The sequence below is a fragment of the Lissotriton helveticus genome, chromosome 11 (assembly GCF_964261635.1).
Source record: "Lissotriton helveticus chromosome 11, aLisHel1.1, whole genome shotgun sequence".
Classification (NCBI taxonomy): Eukaryota; Metazoa; Chordata; class Amphibia; order Caudata; family Salamandridae; genus Lissotriton; species Lissotriton helveticus.
The window spans coordinates 464,523,957-464,542,461 of NC_136072.1; the positions used below are offsets into that span (position 1 = coordinate 464,523,957).

The 18,505-nt window shown below is 44.8% G+C and overlaps 1 protein-coding gene across 1 annotated transcript in view; it reads left to right on the forward strand.

Annotated features, from left to right (window-relative positions):
* The window catches only part of INPP5D (inositol polyphosphate-5-phosphatase D), an 809,167-nt gene that overhangs the window by 458,034 nt on the left and 332,628 nt on the right, over positions 1-18,505 (forward strand). The window contains exon 13 of the mRNA XM_078666020.1: positions 15,685-15,802. Within this exon, the coding sequence (XP_078522146.1) occupies positions 15,685-15,802 (118 nt within the window). The remainder of the gene's footprint in view (positions 1-15,684; positions 15,803-18,505) is intronic.

Sequence of the window (18,505 nt, forward strand, 5' to 3'; positions counted from 1 at the left end):
ATGCTGTTTAGCATGTAAAAAGAATTTGGCATATTCAAAATATTTGTAGAGCTGGCAATGGCAATTTTGAAAGGCTCAACAATGTTGATTGTCAAGATGATACAGTCACTGATAGAATGTTGAGTGCAATTTAGTAAACAATGTTGTTCCAGCCAGAGGACGGCAATGTGAAGCAAAGATTGGTGGTGTCTCACTGCAGGTCATGGCTAATTCAGGTTCACCTGTTACAAATTTTTGGGATGCCACTTTTCATGATCAGTGGGGTAATACTGTATAACTTTTACACACTGACATCAATCCTAAAGCTTTAGGCAAGAAGGACATAAACATGATTGGGTACTTTGTTTCATCATTGGAATGTCTTGAGAGGTCCACTGAAACTAAAGTCAGTGTGGCAGTCAAGGGAAAGAATAGCATTGGTTGGCAAGACTTAGCGAAATTAGGCTTATATCTCAAACCGGATGCTGACAATCCTGTGGTTGTAGGTGAAGAGCCCATTGCATATGTTTCACGTGGAGAAGGTAATAACAGCATTGATAGTATTCTTTCCGAGTTCAATGATGTTTTCCGTGAGCATATTGGTAATGTTCGTAAGCTTTGAACATCAGATCAGGTTGAAACCCTTAGCGGAACCGGTCGTTCACGAAGTTCGTCCAGATCCACTCAGCATCAGGGATGAATTGAAGGAGATGCTTAAAGGTTTATGTACGGAAGGCATCATTGAGCCTTGCAGCTCATCGCATGGGTTTCACAAATAGTAGTTGCAGGAAAAAAATCAGGAGAGAGCCAATTGTGTGCAGATTTCAGGACACTCAATAAAAACATACTTGTCATCCCCTACCCAGCATACAAGAACTTTTGGCTGATTAAGGTGATGCTAAGCATTTTTCCATCATTGATTTGCTTTCTGCATACCACCAGATTGCACTAGCATCAGATTCAAAAGAGTTAACAACATTTGTTACACCATTTGGGACATACCAGTACCTTAGATTACCTTTTGGGCTTGCATCCTCAGCCAGCGTGTTCCAAAAATTGATGGATAATCTGTTTCTGGATGTAACAGGAGTACAAAGCTATCAAGATGATATCTTGATTTATGCAGACAGTTTGGACAAGCATAATAACATTCTTAGAGAGATGCTGTCTATTTTGTTATGTTAAGGCTTGACCATCAGAAGGGACACGTGCAAGTTTGGAAAGCAGGAGTTAGATTACTTGGATTGCACTATTACTGTGTTTGGAGTGAAGCCCAAAGTTTGCTTGATTAGAGCCATCAGAGAGGCAACTCTGTATAAGGATTGAAGAGGCTCCTGCTTTGCAAGCTTTTAAGGGGGGCAGCAAGTGCATCGTCACTGTAGACACAAGCTTAGTTGGTTTAGGGGCTCTGCTCAGGCATTGGGTTAGAAATAAGGCACAAACCACAGGTTTTGCTTCAACGATGCTTAGGGATTGTGAGAAAAACTAAAGTACGATTGAACGTGAGGCGCAAGCATGCACCTGGGCAATTAAAAAATTCTGTATGTTTATATGGGGACATAATTTTGATCTAGTTACTGACCATAAAACGTTAGTGCATATGTTAATTGAGAGAAAAACTAATAATGGGTCCGCCAGGTTGATCAGATTACTATCCAAGCTTCAAGAATATAATTTTGTGATAAAACACCTGGCAGGAATTTTCGTGCGGATTGTCTTTCTCAAATGCCTCTTAACACGACTGATGATGATAAAGTACCAGATGACATGAATTGTGTGTTGGCCACGCTAGATGCTGTGGCAGGATGTAAACAAGTCATTTCAGAAAAGCAGTGGATGACAGCCTATACCAATGATGAAAATGTACAGAAGGTTACGCATTATGTAATGAATGGGTGGCCAGAAGGCAGGTGTCTGCAAAATGAATTCAAACATTTTTTTCAGGCATCGGATGAGTTATCCCTGATGAATGACATGGTTATGTGAGATAATTTTGTTATACCTCGTGAAAGGTTAAGAAATTATATCATACTCAGTGGCGGCTCCCGCCTATCTAAAGTTAACCAAGGGCCTATCTTCCCCCTTAGGTTGTTTTAGTGAGTCTCATTTAATTTCTTGCCAGCTGGCAGATACACAAATTTCTGAGCACACAACAGCAGGATATCAAGTAGGTTTATTGTTATAGAATTCATTATAATGTTACTGTATGTTACAAGAGACAGATTTGTTTCAAGCTCATTTTGGTCTAATTTCGCCTTGTGACTATATACAGAGGATATCAGAACCCTATAAAGTTAGGTACGTCGAGGACCACATTATAAAACCTTTAGATAATCCTTCTCTTTTAAGCAAAGGCTTCATTGCTAACACAAACACCAAGTCAGACAAGATAGGAAGATTAAAAAGATTGAAAAAGAAATAAATCTGAACCCTTCTACATGCCCAAGTACTATTTGAACATCAGAAAAATAATACAATTCCTTGAGGATTACAAGTTAAGAATGTCCCAGTCATCTTCGTAGAACACAATTCAGTGGTGTGTGTTCAAAGTGCACCCGTGATTGGTTGGCACTGTCCATATAAACTGGCTTTTAAAAGAAGCAAACTGGAACTCAAAGAAATAGAAGCACTAGAGAAAGAGATATGTGAAGATTAACGGCCAGATTCATCAACGTAAAATCGGCTCGCAAAGGGCCAGATTCTGAGAATCTGGCCCTTTGAGATCGCAATTTTTGCATTTGGGATTCATCATCCCAAATGCAAAAATCGCTATTATAGAATTTGCAATTTTGCGAGGAATTGCATTTAAGGAATCTCTATTTGAGATTCCTTAAATGCAATTCATGAAACATTTAAAAATTGCGAATTCACAATTTTGGGCCACTATTTACCGCGAAGTCAAACCTCGTGGTAAATAGCGGAAACTTAGAAAAATGCACTAAAGTGCATTTTTCTAAGTTGTATGTTACACACACACATGTCCTTGGGACATGTGTGTGCGTAACACCAGCGTCCAATATCATTTCAGGGGTGCAACAGGGTGTCCTTTGGACACCCCTGCACCCTTGAAATCGCAAACTCAAAATGCGAATCGCTAATAGCGATTTGCACATTGATATGTCTTCCCATTCATTCCTATAGGAATGAATGGGGAGTTATTCCTTATTTGCGATTAGCAATTAGCTAATCGCAAATAAGGAAGCTGTAGGAATCGCAAAATAAATTGCGATTTGTACATGAATCCCATTTTGCGAGTCTTTAATAGCGATTCCTTAATAATCGCTATTACAGACTCGCAAAACGGGACTTTGATGAATCTATATGTAAAGCATTACTGATGCCCAAAAACTTTTGGAAGAGATAGAAAAACAAATTGCAGAATTCAAAACTTTTGTTCTGAAAAACACACAGCCATCCCGAGATATAAAGAATTACAAAATAGAAATCAACTATCCTTACTTAAAAGACGATTTTTTTTACCACAAGACCATTCACTAATAGAACATTACTAGATACACCAGATCAAAGAAAAATGTAATTACTTTTTCAGATACAGAGGCGAGTTCAGACAGCCACATAGACAATCAATCAGCCACTCATCAGGACCAGGGGCTGTTTTTTACACAGAGGGGCAGGCAACAGAGCCGGGTTCAGAGGCAGGGCAGAGTTATTGTTCAATATCCAGTCAAAACACAAACACGCAGGAAGTTATACCGGTGGTAAGACCTAGAGAATTACCTATATATAATGTATCCACTCAAACTCTGTCCAATTGTGAACTTTCGCTCTTGAGCAAAGGATTGTCTTTTGTTCCATCAAACAAGACAATGTACAAACTAAAGTGGAGGTATTACAGCTTCTTAGAAAAATAAGACTACAGATCTCTTTTGCTAATACAGAAGCCACAACAGAGGAAAGCTTGTCAGAGCTAAAAAGTCGTTCCACCTTTTGTCCTCCAAGCAATAAAATGCCACCTCAAATAATCAACTTTATGAATACGATCCTCAAACAAATAGACCAACTTTACCAAAAACGTCCTTTTGTAAAAACAGTTTAAACAAGGAGGAAAAACAAGCGATCCAATCACTATCCATAAACTCTAAGATCATTGTTAAGCCTGCAGATAAAGGTGGGGGGATAGTTATACTAGATGCGCAAGAATATGATAAAGAAGTATTAGGGCAACTGAATAATTTAGAACATTAACGTCCCTTGACACAAGACCCTTCATCTGACTTACAATATCAGATTGATGCCTCGATAAGAGAAGCACAAACCAACAATTGGATTTGCAACAAAGAATTTGAGTATCTTAACAATAAACATCAAAGGACACCGGTCATCTATATGCTTCCTAAAATCCATAAAAACCAACAGCAGCCGCCATAGAGACCCATCTTCTCAGGATGCAAGTCTTTACTTGATTCACTTGCACAATATGTGGACTTCTTTTTAAAACCAATAGTCCTACATCGGAGATTCAATGGACTTTATTTCCAAATATGAAGGAAAGACTGGTAATAGCAACACCGATATACTGGTTACATTGGGCATTGTGTCCTTGTATATCAATATACCAAAAGATGAGGACCTAATTGTCATGGAGCATGCTCCAGACAATTATGACCCTCACAGAACTGTACCCATTGAATTTATTGTACAACCGGCAGGTCTATGCCTCAAAAAGATTTTTTATGCGTTTAAGGATCAGCTAATCCGCCAGGTCAAAGGAGTGGCCATGGGGTGCTCGTTCATCCCAGAAATAGCAAATATCTACATGTCTTATTTCGAAGAAAAATTGATTAATGAGACCAGCAATACATTTTTAGAAAACATCAAATCCTGGCACAGATAAATCGATTATATCTTTTGTGTGTGGCGAGGAGACACAAACAGCAACAACAAGTTTCTGGACTGGCTGAATCATCTATCTCCAGATTTGCAATTTACAATGACATACAGTAATGAAAAACTCAATTTTCTAGACCTATTGGGGTCAATAAATGAAGGAATCATTTAGACGAGTCTTTACACCAAGCCCACGGATGGCAACACACTGCTTCGTTACACCAGTAGCCATCCTAAGTCTCTCAAAGATAATTTACCTTATGGTCAATTTTTGCGTATTTGCAGGAACTGCAGTAGCAAACAAGATTATTTTGATAATGGGACTGTCCTTTGTAAAATGCAGTCAATGCATAGCATGCAATTTCACCTCCAATTCAAAGGAAGTCAGAGTACACAGAACACTGCATAAACAACACCGGTTCTCAAAGTATAACACCAAAAATGTGGTGTACTGCATTTGGTGCCCATGTGACAAATGCTACATAGGTCAAACAACGCAATCTGTCAAAAAACGCATTTTGCAACATAGATCGAGGATCTGGAATAAAATAACAGGGCCCCCCTAGTTCAACACTCTGTAGGAAAACAACACTCTGAAGACGATCTGAGATGGTCAGTGCTTTTCGTAGCCTACTTGGACAAACGAGGAGGCCAGATGGAAACACTCCTGCTCCAAATAGAGGCCAGATTGATTACAAATACCAAGCTTATGAATGTGGCCTCAACAAACAGGAAGAGCTTATTATTTTATTTTTTTTAAAGATTTTTATTATTTTACAGAAAAAATACAGGGCATTAAGCAATCACAGTGTGCATACGTATAGAGCGGAAAGTAAAATATTCAGGTATAATTACACATGAGAAGAATAGGTACAATTGTTACAGTGAAATACACCCAGCACTTGCAGAAGTCCCCCATCTCCACTTCATTTTCACTCAGAGTCACCCTCGCTATCCAGCATCGGCGGTTCGCAGAGATACCCCCTGTATTCATTCCATGCACCCCAGAGTCTGACCCATTTTCGTGGACATTTCCGGTTCAAGTATACTGTCTTCTCTGCTATCATTGCAAAGTCAAGATCAGAACACCAATCCTTGATCGCTGGTATCACTGGAGATCCCCAAAACTTGGCTATATTTCTTTTAGCATACATTATACCTAATGTCATCCAATCCTGTGTGGAATGAGTTAGATCAATGGGTTCCCAGACGTTTAATAGGCAGGATCATGGTTCTGGAACTACCGAGTCCTTTACCACTTGCGACATAGTCCTCATAACCTTGGCCCAATACTCGGCCACTTGAGGGCATTCCCAGATGGTGTGGAAGAATGTCCCTTCCTCCCCACACCCTCGTAGACAGTATTTGTGCGTGGCTCTCCCGATCGCGTGTAAGGTAACCCTAGTGTAGTACACACGGTGTAGTATTTTCAACTGTACAAGCCTAAGTCTGGACGGTATAGCTACCTCTCGGGGGGAGGAGAGCGCAGTCTGCCAATCTGACTCATCAAACTCTCCCACCTCCTTAGTCCAAGTGTCTTTCAGTTTCAAAGTTGGGTCCGGTAGGTTATTTATGAGTTTACGATATACGAATGAGGTTGCTTTTTTTGGGCATGTGTTCCGTTAGGAGCCTGTCCTCTAATGGGGTAGATTCAGGTATGTCGTCACCGGGCTGGATAAGCGACCCCAGGGCGTGATGGATTTGCAGGTACCTAAACCGTTCTGTGGGTGCCTAGTCATATTGTGTCCTGAGTTGCTCAAACGTTAAGATGGCGCCACGTTTCCAGAGATCTCCCACTGTGGAGATTCCGATCAGATCCCATGCCCTAAAACCTTTACTATTGCATAGCCGACCCAATCGACGCGACAACCAAAGTGGCGTCATTTGTGTAATAGTGTCTTTACATTTAAGGCGGGCCTGAGCCACATACCATAAATTAACTGTGTGCGCTGTTGGGCCAATCAGGGCCGAGGCGCCTTTTATCATAGAGTGTAGGAAGCACACCAGCGTCGCCCAGGTCATACCTATCGGCCTTAAACGCTGGCTCCATCTGGGGGGTGTGCAGCCACTGGTTTATGATCTTCAACTGAGCCGCCCAATAATATAATTGAATATCTGGGAGGGCAATTCCACCATCATACCAGCTCCTAGTTAATTTATGTCGGGATATGCGTGCTGGTTTATCTCCCCAGAGGAGGCCTGAGACCAGAGCGTCAATTAACCTGAAATATTTTGTGGGGACAGGAAATGGGGTATTTTCAAGGATATAAAGCTGCAGAGGCAGTGTCATCATTTTATATAAAGCCGCTTTACCCAGTAGGGTCAGGGGCAGGGTATGCCAATGTTTTACGTCACTACGGAAGCGTTCAAGGGGGGGTGTCAGATTGTGACGGAAGAAGGCATCCTGATTAGGTGTCACCCAGATCCCTAAATATTTAAAGGGTTCTTCTGTAATTTTCAACGGGCAATCCGCCGGGAGTTGCGGCGGAGGGCACTTGAGGACGAATAAGACAGACTTGGACCAGTTAATATTATACCCTGCGACCCGCCCAAAAATTTCGCAAATGTTAAGGAGCACTGTGATCGAGCATCTGGGTAGGGTCAAATATAGGAGGATATCATCCGCGTACAGTGAGATGCGGTCCTCCCATGTCGTGGTCCAGCTTAGCCCCTTAATCATGGTGTCCCACCGGATCCAGGCTGCCAACGGTTCTAAAATCAAAGCAAAAAGCAAGGGTGATAAAGGGCATCCTTGACGCGTGCCGCGACCCAGCGGAAAAATTCCTGGAAATATGGCCGTTAGCCACTACATGCACCAGTGGTTTAGTATAGAGTAATTTCACCCAAGCACAAAATGTGGGTCCAAAGCCAAGATGCCGAAGGATTGCAAATAAATAGGGCCGCAGGCTCTGGGAGACTCGGTATTTGTGCCATCACTGCGTGGACCCGCCTCAAATTAAGAGCAGTGTTTCTGTTGAGCATAAACCCGGATTGGTCCGGGTGAATCAGTGCTTCAAGATGTGGAGTTAGTCGGTTGGCAATCATTTTTGCCAAAATCTTGGCTTCCGCGTTAAGCAGGGAGATTGGACGGTAGGATGTACATTCGTCCGGGGTTTGCCAGGTTTCGGCACTGCAATTGTGTTAGCTATTCGCTGATCCTGTGGCAGTTCCCCTTACTTAGACTATCTAGAAACATCGCATGAAGATGCGGGACTGTTAAATCAGATACGCACTTGTACAGTTCAATAGGGATCCCGTTAGGTCCCATAGCCTTACCCGACTGCAGGGAATGAACTGCGGCGAGGACCTCATCTTTTGTAAAGTCGGATTCTAGAAGTAAGGCCTCTTCCTCTGATAGGGACGGCATTTTTATGTCGTTAATGTAAGTTTGTGCCTCCTCCGTTGTCAGTTGGGAGTTGGATGTATAGACTTGTTCAAAATAGTCAGATAGGATGTCAATAATGTCAACAGGGGTGGTGACTATTGCGTCCGTTGGGGTATGTAGTTGCGCAATCGTCCTGTGTGCCCTTTCTTTCTTATCCAACCATGCCAGAAGCTTGCCCGCCTTATCTCCCATTTCATAAATAGTGTGTCGTGTGTTTTGGAGCCGCAGTTGGACTTGTTCCCTCTGGTGTTCAGTGAGTTCGCATTGTTTGAGGCATAGCTTTTGGGCTGTCTCTGTAGTGGGGTCAGCCTCATGCTGCGTCTGGAGTACGGCCAATTCGGCCTCAATCGCATCTAGGTCACCCCTCACTGCCCGCCTGTGACCCGTTATCGAGGCAATAGCTTGCCCTCGCAGAACGGTCTTATAGGCTTCCCATAGAACACCTGGTGATTGTACTGAGTCTACAATATCTTGAAAATAGTGCTTTGTTACTGCAATAATTTCCTTTCGAATTTTGGGGATCCGTAAGAAGCCAGAAGAAATTGGGAAAATTTGTTTTCGAACTTTAACGTGAGAGGTATAGGCCATGAAGACCGGCGAGTGATCAGAAATGCCCCTGGGTCGAATCTCTGTCTCAGTCAAATGAGGAAGGCTGTCTGCGAAGAGAAAAAAATAATCAATACGGGAGAGACTATTGTGAACTCCCGAGTGGAAGGTGTACCCACGCTCCCCAGGATGCTTGTATCTCCATCCGTCCGTAAGGCCCAGTGCATCTAAAAATCCAGTCAGTCAGGACCTACCCGTCCCCGGTGCCCTGCAGGGGTGGCGGTCTAGCGTTCCATTCAAGACTGCATTGAAGTCTCCCCCTATAATGAGTTCCCCCTCCGGCAAGTTCAGTAGAAATGTGCTAAGGGCGGGAAGGGTCACAGAGTGAAGGGCCGGGGGAATGTATACTGAAACTATATTAAATCTCTTTCCCTCCCATTGACATGAGATAGCGGTAAATTGTCCCTGTGTATCCCTCCAGACCTGCTGTACAATTAAGGGAAATCTTTTCCGTACCAATATGCCAACTCCCCTAGAGCCCGACGAGAATTCTGAATGCGCTGCCATTGTGTATCCCCATCGGTCCATGGCCTTACATGTCGAACCTACCAGATGCGTTTCCTGGAGCAGTGCTACAGCTGGTGCTGTATGACGTATATATTGTAGCACCATTCCTCGTTTAATTCTATCCCCTAGCACATGCATATTCCAAGTAATGAGAGTCATAGGAGACACCGGGGCCAGCAAGGGGCCGCTAGTACCAGTAGTGTTGCACATTGAAACCATTTCTTTCATCATGATTAAGCCAGCTTTGTAAACCATTCTCATCAGTACGCACCCTGTCAATCATAGCAGTTAGGTTCAGCCCAAAACTTAAACTTTTAACAGAACTCATAAACCCCACCCATTCCCTTCCCACAGTTCTCGTGGTCTCTACGTTTTTGTAGCAAATTAGGCAACATTTCCACCATCCCCTAGTAACTCCACCACCGCCCCTATCCACCCCCCTCCCTGCTCCCCTGCCTGTGGATGTAGAACTACCCACCCCCCAATGTGGCAGAGTGCCTTTACCCCTCCCAACCATGCTAGAAACGCGGAGGGGAACTGAGCCCCTCATCCACTGGCAATGTATAATGTCAACAATAAGCCACAGCCTTAAATCTGAAATAGAACCTTAAGAAACATCATAGCATGTCAAAACAGTAGGTAAATAAAGCATGTTACAGACCCAGAGCCCTTTGAAACATAATATGTCTGTAAGTTCGTGTAGTCGCGGGTTCACCCCCCCCCCCCGCCACCTTCCCCAGTACTTGCATATGTCCTTGGTGTCAGGCCCTCCAGCAGATCTAAGATTTGCATCATTCTTGCTCGTCCAGGCCACTCGGTTCTGACGCGGCCTTCATCGCTGTCGTGTCTGGGCCGCTACCGTTCCTCCGGTCTGTTCTGCCCCGGTGATTGCCGTTCCGGCCTCCAACAGTAGTCCAGCCCTCCATCCAGTCCCAGTCCGCGTCCGGCATTTAAAAAAAACCATGGCTTACCGTCCCACTCCACTCTCAATTTTGCTGGGAAAAGCATTGCATATTTAATGTCTCTGCTGCGCAGTTCCTGCTTAACTGCTTGGAAGCTCCTCCTCTGCGCCTGGACCCTGGCTGTAAAGTCGGGGAAGAAAGATACCGTATAATTGTCAATTTTTAGCGGGGCGGATCTGGAGGATTGTAAAATACTGTCCCTGTCCCGATAGTTGAAAACTATGGTGATCAGCGGGCGCGGTGGAGCTACAGGCTTGGGTCTTCCGCCCGGCACCCTATGGGCACGCTCTATAGAGAAATAACTGGAGAGCGCTTTGGGTTTTAAGTGTTTCGTAATTAGCTCCTCCACGTAGAGGTCTGCAGCCGGCCCCTCTGTTTTCTCCGGAATGCCAAGGATTCGGATATTATTTCGGCGGGCCCTCCATAATCATCCAGCTGCTGCACCATTCGGACCTGCCTTTTCTCCACTTCCGTCATTTGACGTTGTAGCTCTGAGGTGTCATCCCGTAGGGCTGTCGTCGCGATTTTAAGTTCCTTCACCTTCTCGTTCATTTGTTTAAAGTCAGCTCTGAGCAGCGAAACTTCTACCGTGACTGAGTCCATTGATGTGCGCATTCCTCCTATGGCCGCCAAAACATCGTGTAGCGTTGGTTCCGGATCTGATGGCGATGTCGCCTCCGAGCCACCCTTATCTGATCTCGGCGAGTCGCTTTTGTCTCCACCTTTGGTCTACGCAAATTTTGATAGTTGCTTCTGAGCCATACTTCTCGACCCCCTGCCACCTGTCGCCATTCTCAGGGTCGTCGTGGGAAACTCACCAGGGGTGCAAATTGAATCGATAGTGGCAACCCTCTTCACCCGCCACTAAATCCCGCAACCTGCGTGCGGCCCAGGCCTCCGTTCCTCCACTCCGTCGGAGAAGCAGTAGCTGGTTCTGTTGAGTAGACCGAAGTCCGAAGATGCAACGCTATGGGGCCAAGCAACGCCCGACAACTCAGTTGCCATCCCAGATTTCAACTCACACAGTTCTCCAATTTGTATAGGGATCAAGATTGTAACCTCAGTCCCAGCTGGGCCTCCAGGGCCACCACCTCAAGCAAGGGCCAGGAGGCCAGAGGAATTCGCCTATAGTAGGCCGCGGGGGCAAAAAGCAGGTCCGGCAACACCCAGCCACGTATAGTTATATTGGGGGAAGCGGAGGGGTGGACACATCCTCTGTGTGTCCATCAAGTTCATCCAGTGGCTGTGGGACCACACAGTACAATTGGAGGCAGACCCCCGGCTTCCAGTGTTGGCATGAGAACTGGGCTGCTCCTCGGGGATTATGTGCAGCAGGTCTCTATATCCAGGCAGTGAAGCAGGCCCGGTTTCCCACTATGTGCAGGGCATACTCCGGCTAGGCCCAGAAGCCTGCGCCTCAGGTGCTGCTGTTTCCCAGCGTGTCCCCGACCTCGCGGAGTGTAGTCGGTGATTAGGCCCACGCGCAGCCATCATGCAGCCTCCGTCGCGTGCTCCTCGCTCACTGGGGGAGCCGAAATCGTACCAGAGCACCCCCTGCGTGAGGCCACCACCTCGGTGTCCGTCCTCAGTTGCGGTTGGTAGGTCTCCAAGCCGGGGCCTTGATTAGCACCCCGCTCCCAGGTCGAAGCTTCCACTCGTCCGGGGGCATCAGGGTGAGAAAGCCGTTTCCCCACACAGCGATGCGCCGCCCACCGCTCCCGCTTCACACCGATATGTTGCCGATTGGAATCGCGGGCATTGCTCAATAGGAGGCGCTGTGGGGGACAACCTATTGCGCTGTGTCGCCCCAGCAAGCCAGCGCCGCCATCTTCCCACCTCGGCTCCCGGAGATTCCAAGGCGTTACTATGCCGTCTCGGGGGTGGCGGTCCCGTAAAACTTACTCCGCTACCGCAGCGGAGATGTCAGAAAGCTGTTGGGGCACTTAGGTGTGAATTGCTTCGGCTCTTCAGGCTGCATCACGATGCATTTGCCCTGGATGAGGCAGAGCTCGCTCAGGCAGCAGCCATCGCTCTCGGCTGTTAGCCACGCCCGGAAGAGCTTATTATTGAGTTAAAACCATATCCCCCCCCTTTTTTTCTTTAAAAGAAATATAAATAACCACAGCAGGTGAGCTACCCTGCCAGAAGCCCCAAATAAAAAGTGGGCGTAGACATTTACTGCATACATTTGTCCCGCTAGAGCTATTTTTTCTTTTTCACATGATTTGTGATGTAGCCCATGCTCCAGTGGGTTATAAGTGCTCCCCCTCCCTTGTTTCCACATATCTAAAGTAGTAGGGTGGCCGCAGGTGGAGAGGGCAGGGTTTGCAGGGGGGAGGAATAAAATAGAAGTAAAGAAATTAAAAGGACTTACCGGCTGCTCCCACTGACACCTCCTGACTCGAGGATTCTCTAGTCGGACCAGAAGGGGATGGGCCCTCAAGGCACAAGCTTCACATTCAATCAAGATGCTGCTCTCACAGCATGAGAGCAGCGCAAGGATTGGTCTGAGCGGCCTCATTTGCCCCTCAGACGGTGCTTTGGAGCCTGTGGCTTTTCTCCAACCTGGCTGCGTAACACAGCCAGGTTGGAGAAACATAAGTGCGCTTGTGTGTTTGGCCGGCCTAGGGTGGATGGCCGGCAAAACACACATGCACACTTATAAGTGCATACTACTCCCCCTCTCTGCCCTGCCCGGACCCGCCCTATGCGTATTGTATTGCAGGGCTCAGATAGCATAAATAAAATGATAAGATTGTGTTATTAGCGTTTTATTTATCATCTGCTGACGTAGGTGCCGCTCCTCCGCCATTATGGATGAGCCACCCCTGATCATATTAGTGGCTCATCAAGGATTCTTGGGAATCGGGTCAAGTGAAGCAGCTTATTGACAAATGTGCTCAATGCCTTATTTCTGATAAGCATTTGAGGATTTCAGAATCATCTTTACATCCTGAAACCTTTCCTGAGGTTGCTTGGGAGAATGTTACAGTGGCTTTTTAGGGCCTTTTGTGATTTTACCATGCAGAATGGATATTCTTATAGTACTGGTTGATTACTTTTCGAAATGGATATATTATGCCTTTGTTGATTCTATCAGCACAGATGTCGCTATCAATGTTTTAGAAAACTTATTTAGTTTGAAAGGGGCACCAAAGGAAAAATTGACAAACAATGGCACCCAGTTTGTTGCATGGGTGCATTCCTCACGAAGCAAGATATTATACACTTGAAGGTTGCCTTGTACTCGCCTTCATCTAATGGTTTGGTGGAAACGGCAAACAAGGTCTTAAAAGAAGGCATACAAACGGTGGTCACTTCAGGATGTGATGTAGCCAAAGTTTGGAGCTACAATGTCGCACCCCACTGCACTACAGGGGTTTCACCTTTCATGTTGTTGAGGGGTAGATCTTTGCATATTAATCTGTTCTCTGGTTGGCTGCAGAGCAAAAATACTAAATGGATGGACAACATTGTTGGGATCTCTAATGAATTAATGTCTAGTGTGGCTGCCAAACAATTGGCAATGAAGAAATATTTTTATCAGAAGCATACTTTGAGGGATGTAGATCTTAGAATTGGTGATTGGATTCTGATCAAAAAAACAGTTTTTTTGAGGAAAGGAAAATAAAAGTTTTCATTGCCGGTTCGAGTGATGAGATTTAATAAAGGTGCGGTGTTATTGAATGGTAAAGGCGTGTGGAATAGGAGACAGTTGGTTAGAGCCACTCCACAACAAGCTGTCACCAGGAGTAAAACTGAAGAAAATATTTGTGAGGTGGGCCCGATTGGCTAAACCTGCTACCCATAACACACTGAAAGAACTCAGGAAGCTAGTGTTAATGCATATCCTGTGGAGGTACCACTTGAAGCTGTACAGCCTCATGGTGAATGCTATAGTAATTTCTATATACTGTGCAAGTCATGTAGTTAGGACACCTGCAAAGTTCAATGAATATTAGAAAGAATGTTTCAATTGTTAATTTTAGACCTTTAGTTTTAAAGCATGTTTATTAATTTTTGGGGGCGGGGGATGTGTAGTGTATTCATATATTTATATAACAGTACTGGCATGAGAGGGCATGTGTATTCGTGTCTAGCTACTTCCATGCCATGTTTACCCTTGCATTGTATTCCTGTTCAGGAACGTAGTGGTGGCAGGGACTCAACTGTGACTCTGGTCAGTTGCAGTTGAGATCCTGAGCTGACACTCCGTCTAGGTCATTTGCAACACATATGAGGAAAGAAAGCTACAGTTGGAATCAAGTCCTTCCTGGTGTCCTCATTTTTTACACCCATATGTGGCGTAGGTTTCAATTTGCGATTACCTAATATCAAATTTTTGTGATTCGCTATTAGGTCATCAAAAACACCTATGTACTAAGCATTTCCTAATGGGGTGGCAGTTGACCTATCTCATTAATATTCAAGATGTAGGTGCAATTTGCGACCTATTGGGAATCACTAAAAAACACAGGGGTGATGACCTGCTGGGGACAACAGACCACCATGTCTGTGTTCGCTTTTAAATAAAGCTACGTTTTTTTAATGCAGTCCTTTTTCCTTACAGGAAAGCGGGATGCATTTCAAAACAAAAATGAAATGTTTTCTTTTCATTTTTTAAGAGTAGGCAGTGGTCCCACTGCCTGCTCTTAAAAAACATTTTTGCATACATTCGCCTTCCCATTTGCGAATGGGTATCCACCAACTTGAACATGGAGGTAAAATGCGAATGGTTTGCAACCACATTCTGGTCGCAAAACATTCATACATCCCGTTGCGAGTCGCTATTAGGAAGAGATGCCCTTAACACACCCCTTCCTAATACCGAATCACTAACCCATTTTGCAATTCAGTAATAGTTCCCGAATTTCAAAATAGGGTTTGGTACATGTGAAAAGGCTTTTTTGTGATCGCAATCGTCCCAATTCTGCAAATTGGGCTATTTACAACAGTCAAAAAACGTTGTACATGTGACACCATATGCGCTCCTGTTACCGGCTGTGTACAGCATTTGTTACTCTCCTTTGAGGGGCACTTTTTAGTCCTGCAACTAGATGAAGGGAACCCATTAGCTGTGCATAGTACAGAACCTGGCAGTAGGATCCTTACAGGCAAGTAACCTTTCCATGTAATAGTTGCATGGTTGATCACTGGTGGCAGATTCAATGGCAGCATTGACAATGTGTAAATTGGATTTGGGCATACATTACATCCACTTCCATCTGCCATGTGGCTTTAGTGCTGCTGTACGGTGAGCATGCAATGAACTTAGTAAGGCACCTTTATCCATCCAGTGACATCTGGAATCCCCAGCTTAACAGGCAGGTGTAACATACAAAAGCTTGCACATGCTCTATTGTATGTCAGTGACATCATGTTTAAATTCTCCACCAGGTCACAATCCAGACCCTCTGGAATATCAGGATTGTTGTGTTGGCAAAACAGGAGCATGACAACAGGATCAGCCATGTCTGCACTAGCTCAGTGAAGACCGGGATCGCCAACACACTTGGTAAGTGGAAAGATAGTTGATGGTATTAAGAGTGCCAAGAAACGTTAAACAAGAGAGTTATACTCAATGTTGTGGAAGGACAACGAGATGGAGAGGGTCAGTTTAGGTGAGTGGCTTCAAGTGGACAACCTTAACGTGTTGGGTGCTGGAGAATGAATGGGTATCAATAATATTACCAAATTAAATATTATGTGTGTATTCATGCCTGAATTGGCAGAATAACAGTCCCTCACAATTCCAACTCGTTGGAAGGTGGATTATTAGTAGGGGTAAGTATGCCCATACTACTAGCAATAAGGCCACCAATGCAATATAAGGTCCAGTAAAAGATGCAATACAATAGACCCTAGCTCAACCCTTGGTAGCTGGCTGCAAGCAGGCAGGCTTAACTCAGGAGACAGGTATGTAAAGCATTCAAAAACACAATACATTAAATAAGTAAAACACAACACACCATAAAACTCCCAAACTAGTTTCTAAACATTGTAAATATGCTATCTTTAAAATGACACCAAAATGACAAAAATCCAATATAGGGAACAGGAGATATGAATTTTTAAAGATAAAACACTTTCTAGTGCTTAAAAACATATAGCGCCAACTTGGAACATCTGGTGGTGCTTGACTGGAACACAGTCAAAGTTTGAGGCGGACCGCGATGGAGCCCTGGTTGGATACACTAAGCGGGAGACCCCGGTCAAAATTGTACCATAGGACTTAGCAATGTTTCTGGAACCTTTTCTCTCTATATCGTGTGGTCCCCTCCAGCTGGCCGATATTGATCCAACATCATTGGATTGCTTCTCCACAAGGCCCTGGTCAAATCCTGAAAGTCTGGAGCTCCAGTGCTTTCAGCAGGGCGAACCGAAATCCAGGTTGGGTCGTGGTTGAAGCTAGCCGGCTTGACTCTTGATGTCGAGTCGGTCCTCTTATGGACCTTTTTCCCAAAGTTGCTCCAAACTTGTGCATACTTTTGTAACCTCTTCCTGAAGTTCCCCTTGACAGTTCAAAGTGTCCAAAACACAGGTCCAAGGGTCTAGAAGCTCAGAGATGGTCCTTGTGAGTTTGGAACTACAATTTCCACATGTGCCTGGCCAAATCCTTAAAAGTCCACTGGACGCAGTCCAGGCTGGGGACCCTTTGAGGGAGATGGTGCAGGGAAGCTTGTTAACCTGTTGCTTTCAGGGAGACCGCTCCTTAATCCTTTTTTAAGCAGGCAAAGTCCTCAGGGCTGTAGTTTCAAGTGTGCAACAGGAGCAGTCCCTCAGATTGCAATGCTTTGCGGTGCAGACAAGGGGTCCAGCAAGGCAGTCCTTCTTCTCTTTTTAGTTTCACGAAGCAGATCCGAGTTGCTGTGCAGCTCTCACATATTTGTTCAATGATTTGGGGTGACAAGGAGGAGGGCACCCCTGTCCAATGAGGTGCAAGGAGCCGCCCGAAAGCATGACAGCTTCCTCTACAGTGTGGCATATTCTTGTCCCACAAAGCACTGCACAAGATGGAGAATTCCTCTCCAGGAGAGTAAGATCTGGCTAAACCAACCTACTGGTGTGGCTCATTTCCATTAACACTCCCCCTCCAGACCTTCTGCAAATTCCATTCCTGGGCCTGCCATCTGGCTGGGCTACAGGAAGAGAGGGTAGGCCTAACTGGCATTCCTTACTGTCCTGCTCTCTTTGAAGCCCAGTTTGAGTTACCCAGACCCCGACCTGACCTGTTCTCTGCAGCTACAGAGCTCCCCCATCAAATCACCTCTGCTCCATGCAGGTCACTTATCACCTCATCAAAGCAGTTTGGCTAAGCCTGTTAAGGCTAACCAATCAGGAGAGGCTGCTATAAGACTGGACTTTCGCTCACAGAAATTAAAGTCCTATAACTTATTTTCTGTACTAGTTATGATAAGTTAAACAGTAGCAGGTTGTTGGGATTATCGTTGCCAATCTTTTAAGTCCTTGAATGACATTTTGAGCTCCTTCCTAGCAATTTTTATACTAAAATAAAATAGTGCAATGCTAGCCTATGGAGCTAAGTATCTACAATTACGAAAAATTAAATTGGCAGTTTTTCCATTACTAGGGCTTATAAAACATATTTTAATAATGCCCCTGCTTATAGTTACAAGGCACCCCACCCCTGGGGCACCTAGGGGAGACCTTAGGGGTGACTTATATACAAAGTAAGGTAGATTGCCAATTTAGAAGTACCATTAATTTCAAAGTCAAATTTCCATATAATTTACTTTTAAAGACAGTCTGCAAAGCAGGGCTGCCTTTACAAATGACAGCAGGCAACACAGCAGTGCACAATGCAGTACAGGAAATGTACTGGGCCTCTAAATCTCCCTGCCCTATTATATAGTGGAACTTATAGGTATTTTGAATCCCCCTTGCCTTATTATATACTAAGGACTTACTGGGGTCTGTCATTGCCAAATATAAGTATACCTAATTACCATATACCCTTTTTTAGGTATTGCCTAGGCAGATCTTGCGCTGTATCCTTGAGACATGCTGTATTCAGGATATGGGCATGAAGCTCCCCCCACTCTCCACCCATCTTTTTAATTGGCTCCTGTTACTGTCCTTTGTAAATGGTGACTTTTCATTGGTCAATAGGCTTAGTAGTCCCTCCTTAGTAACGCCTAGGGAGATGTCCATGATTTAGTTTATTTTCCTTGTCTGTCAGGATCTCCGGGGCGCGTTG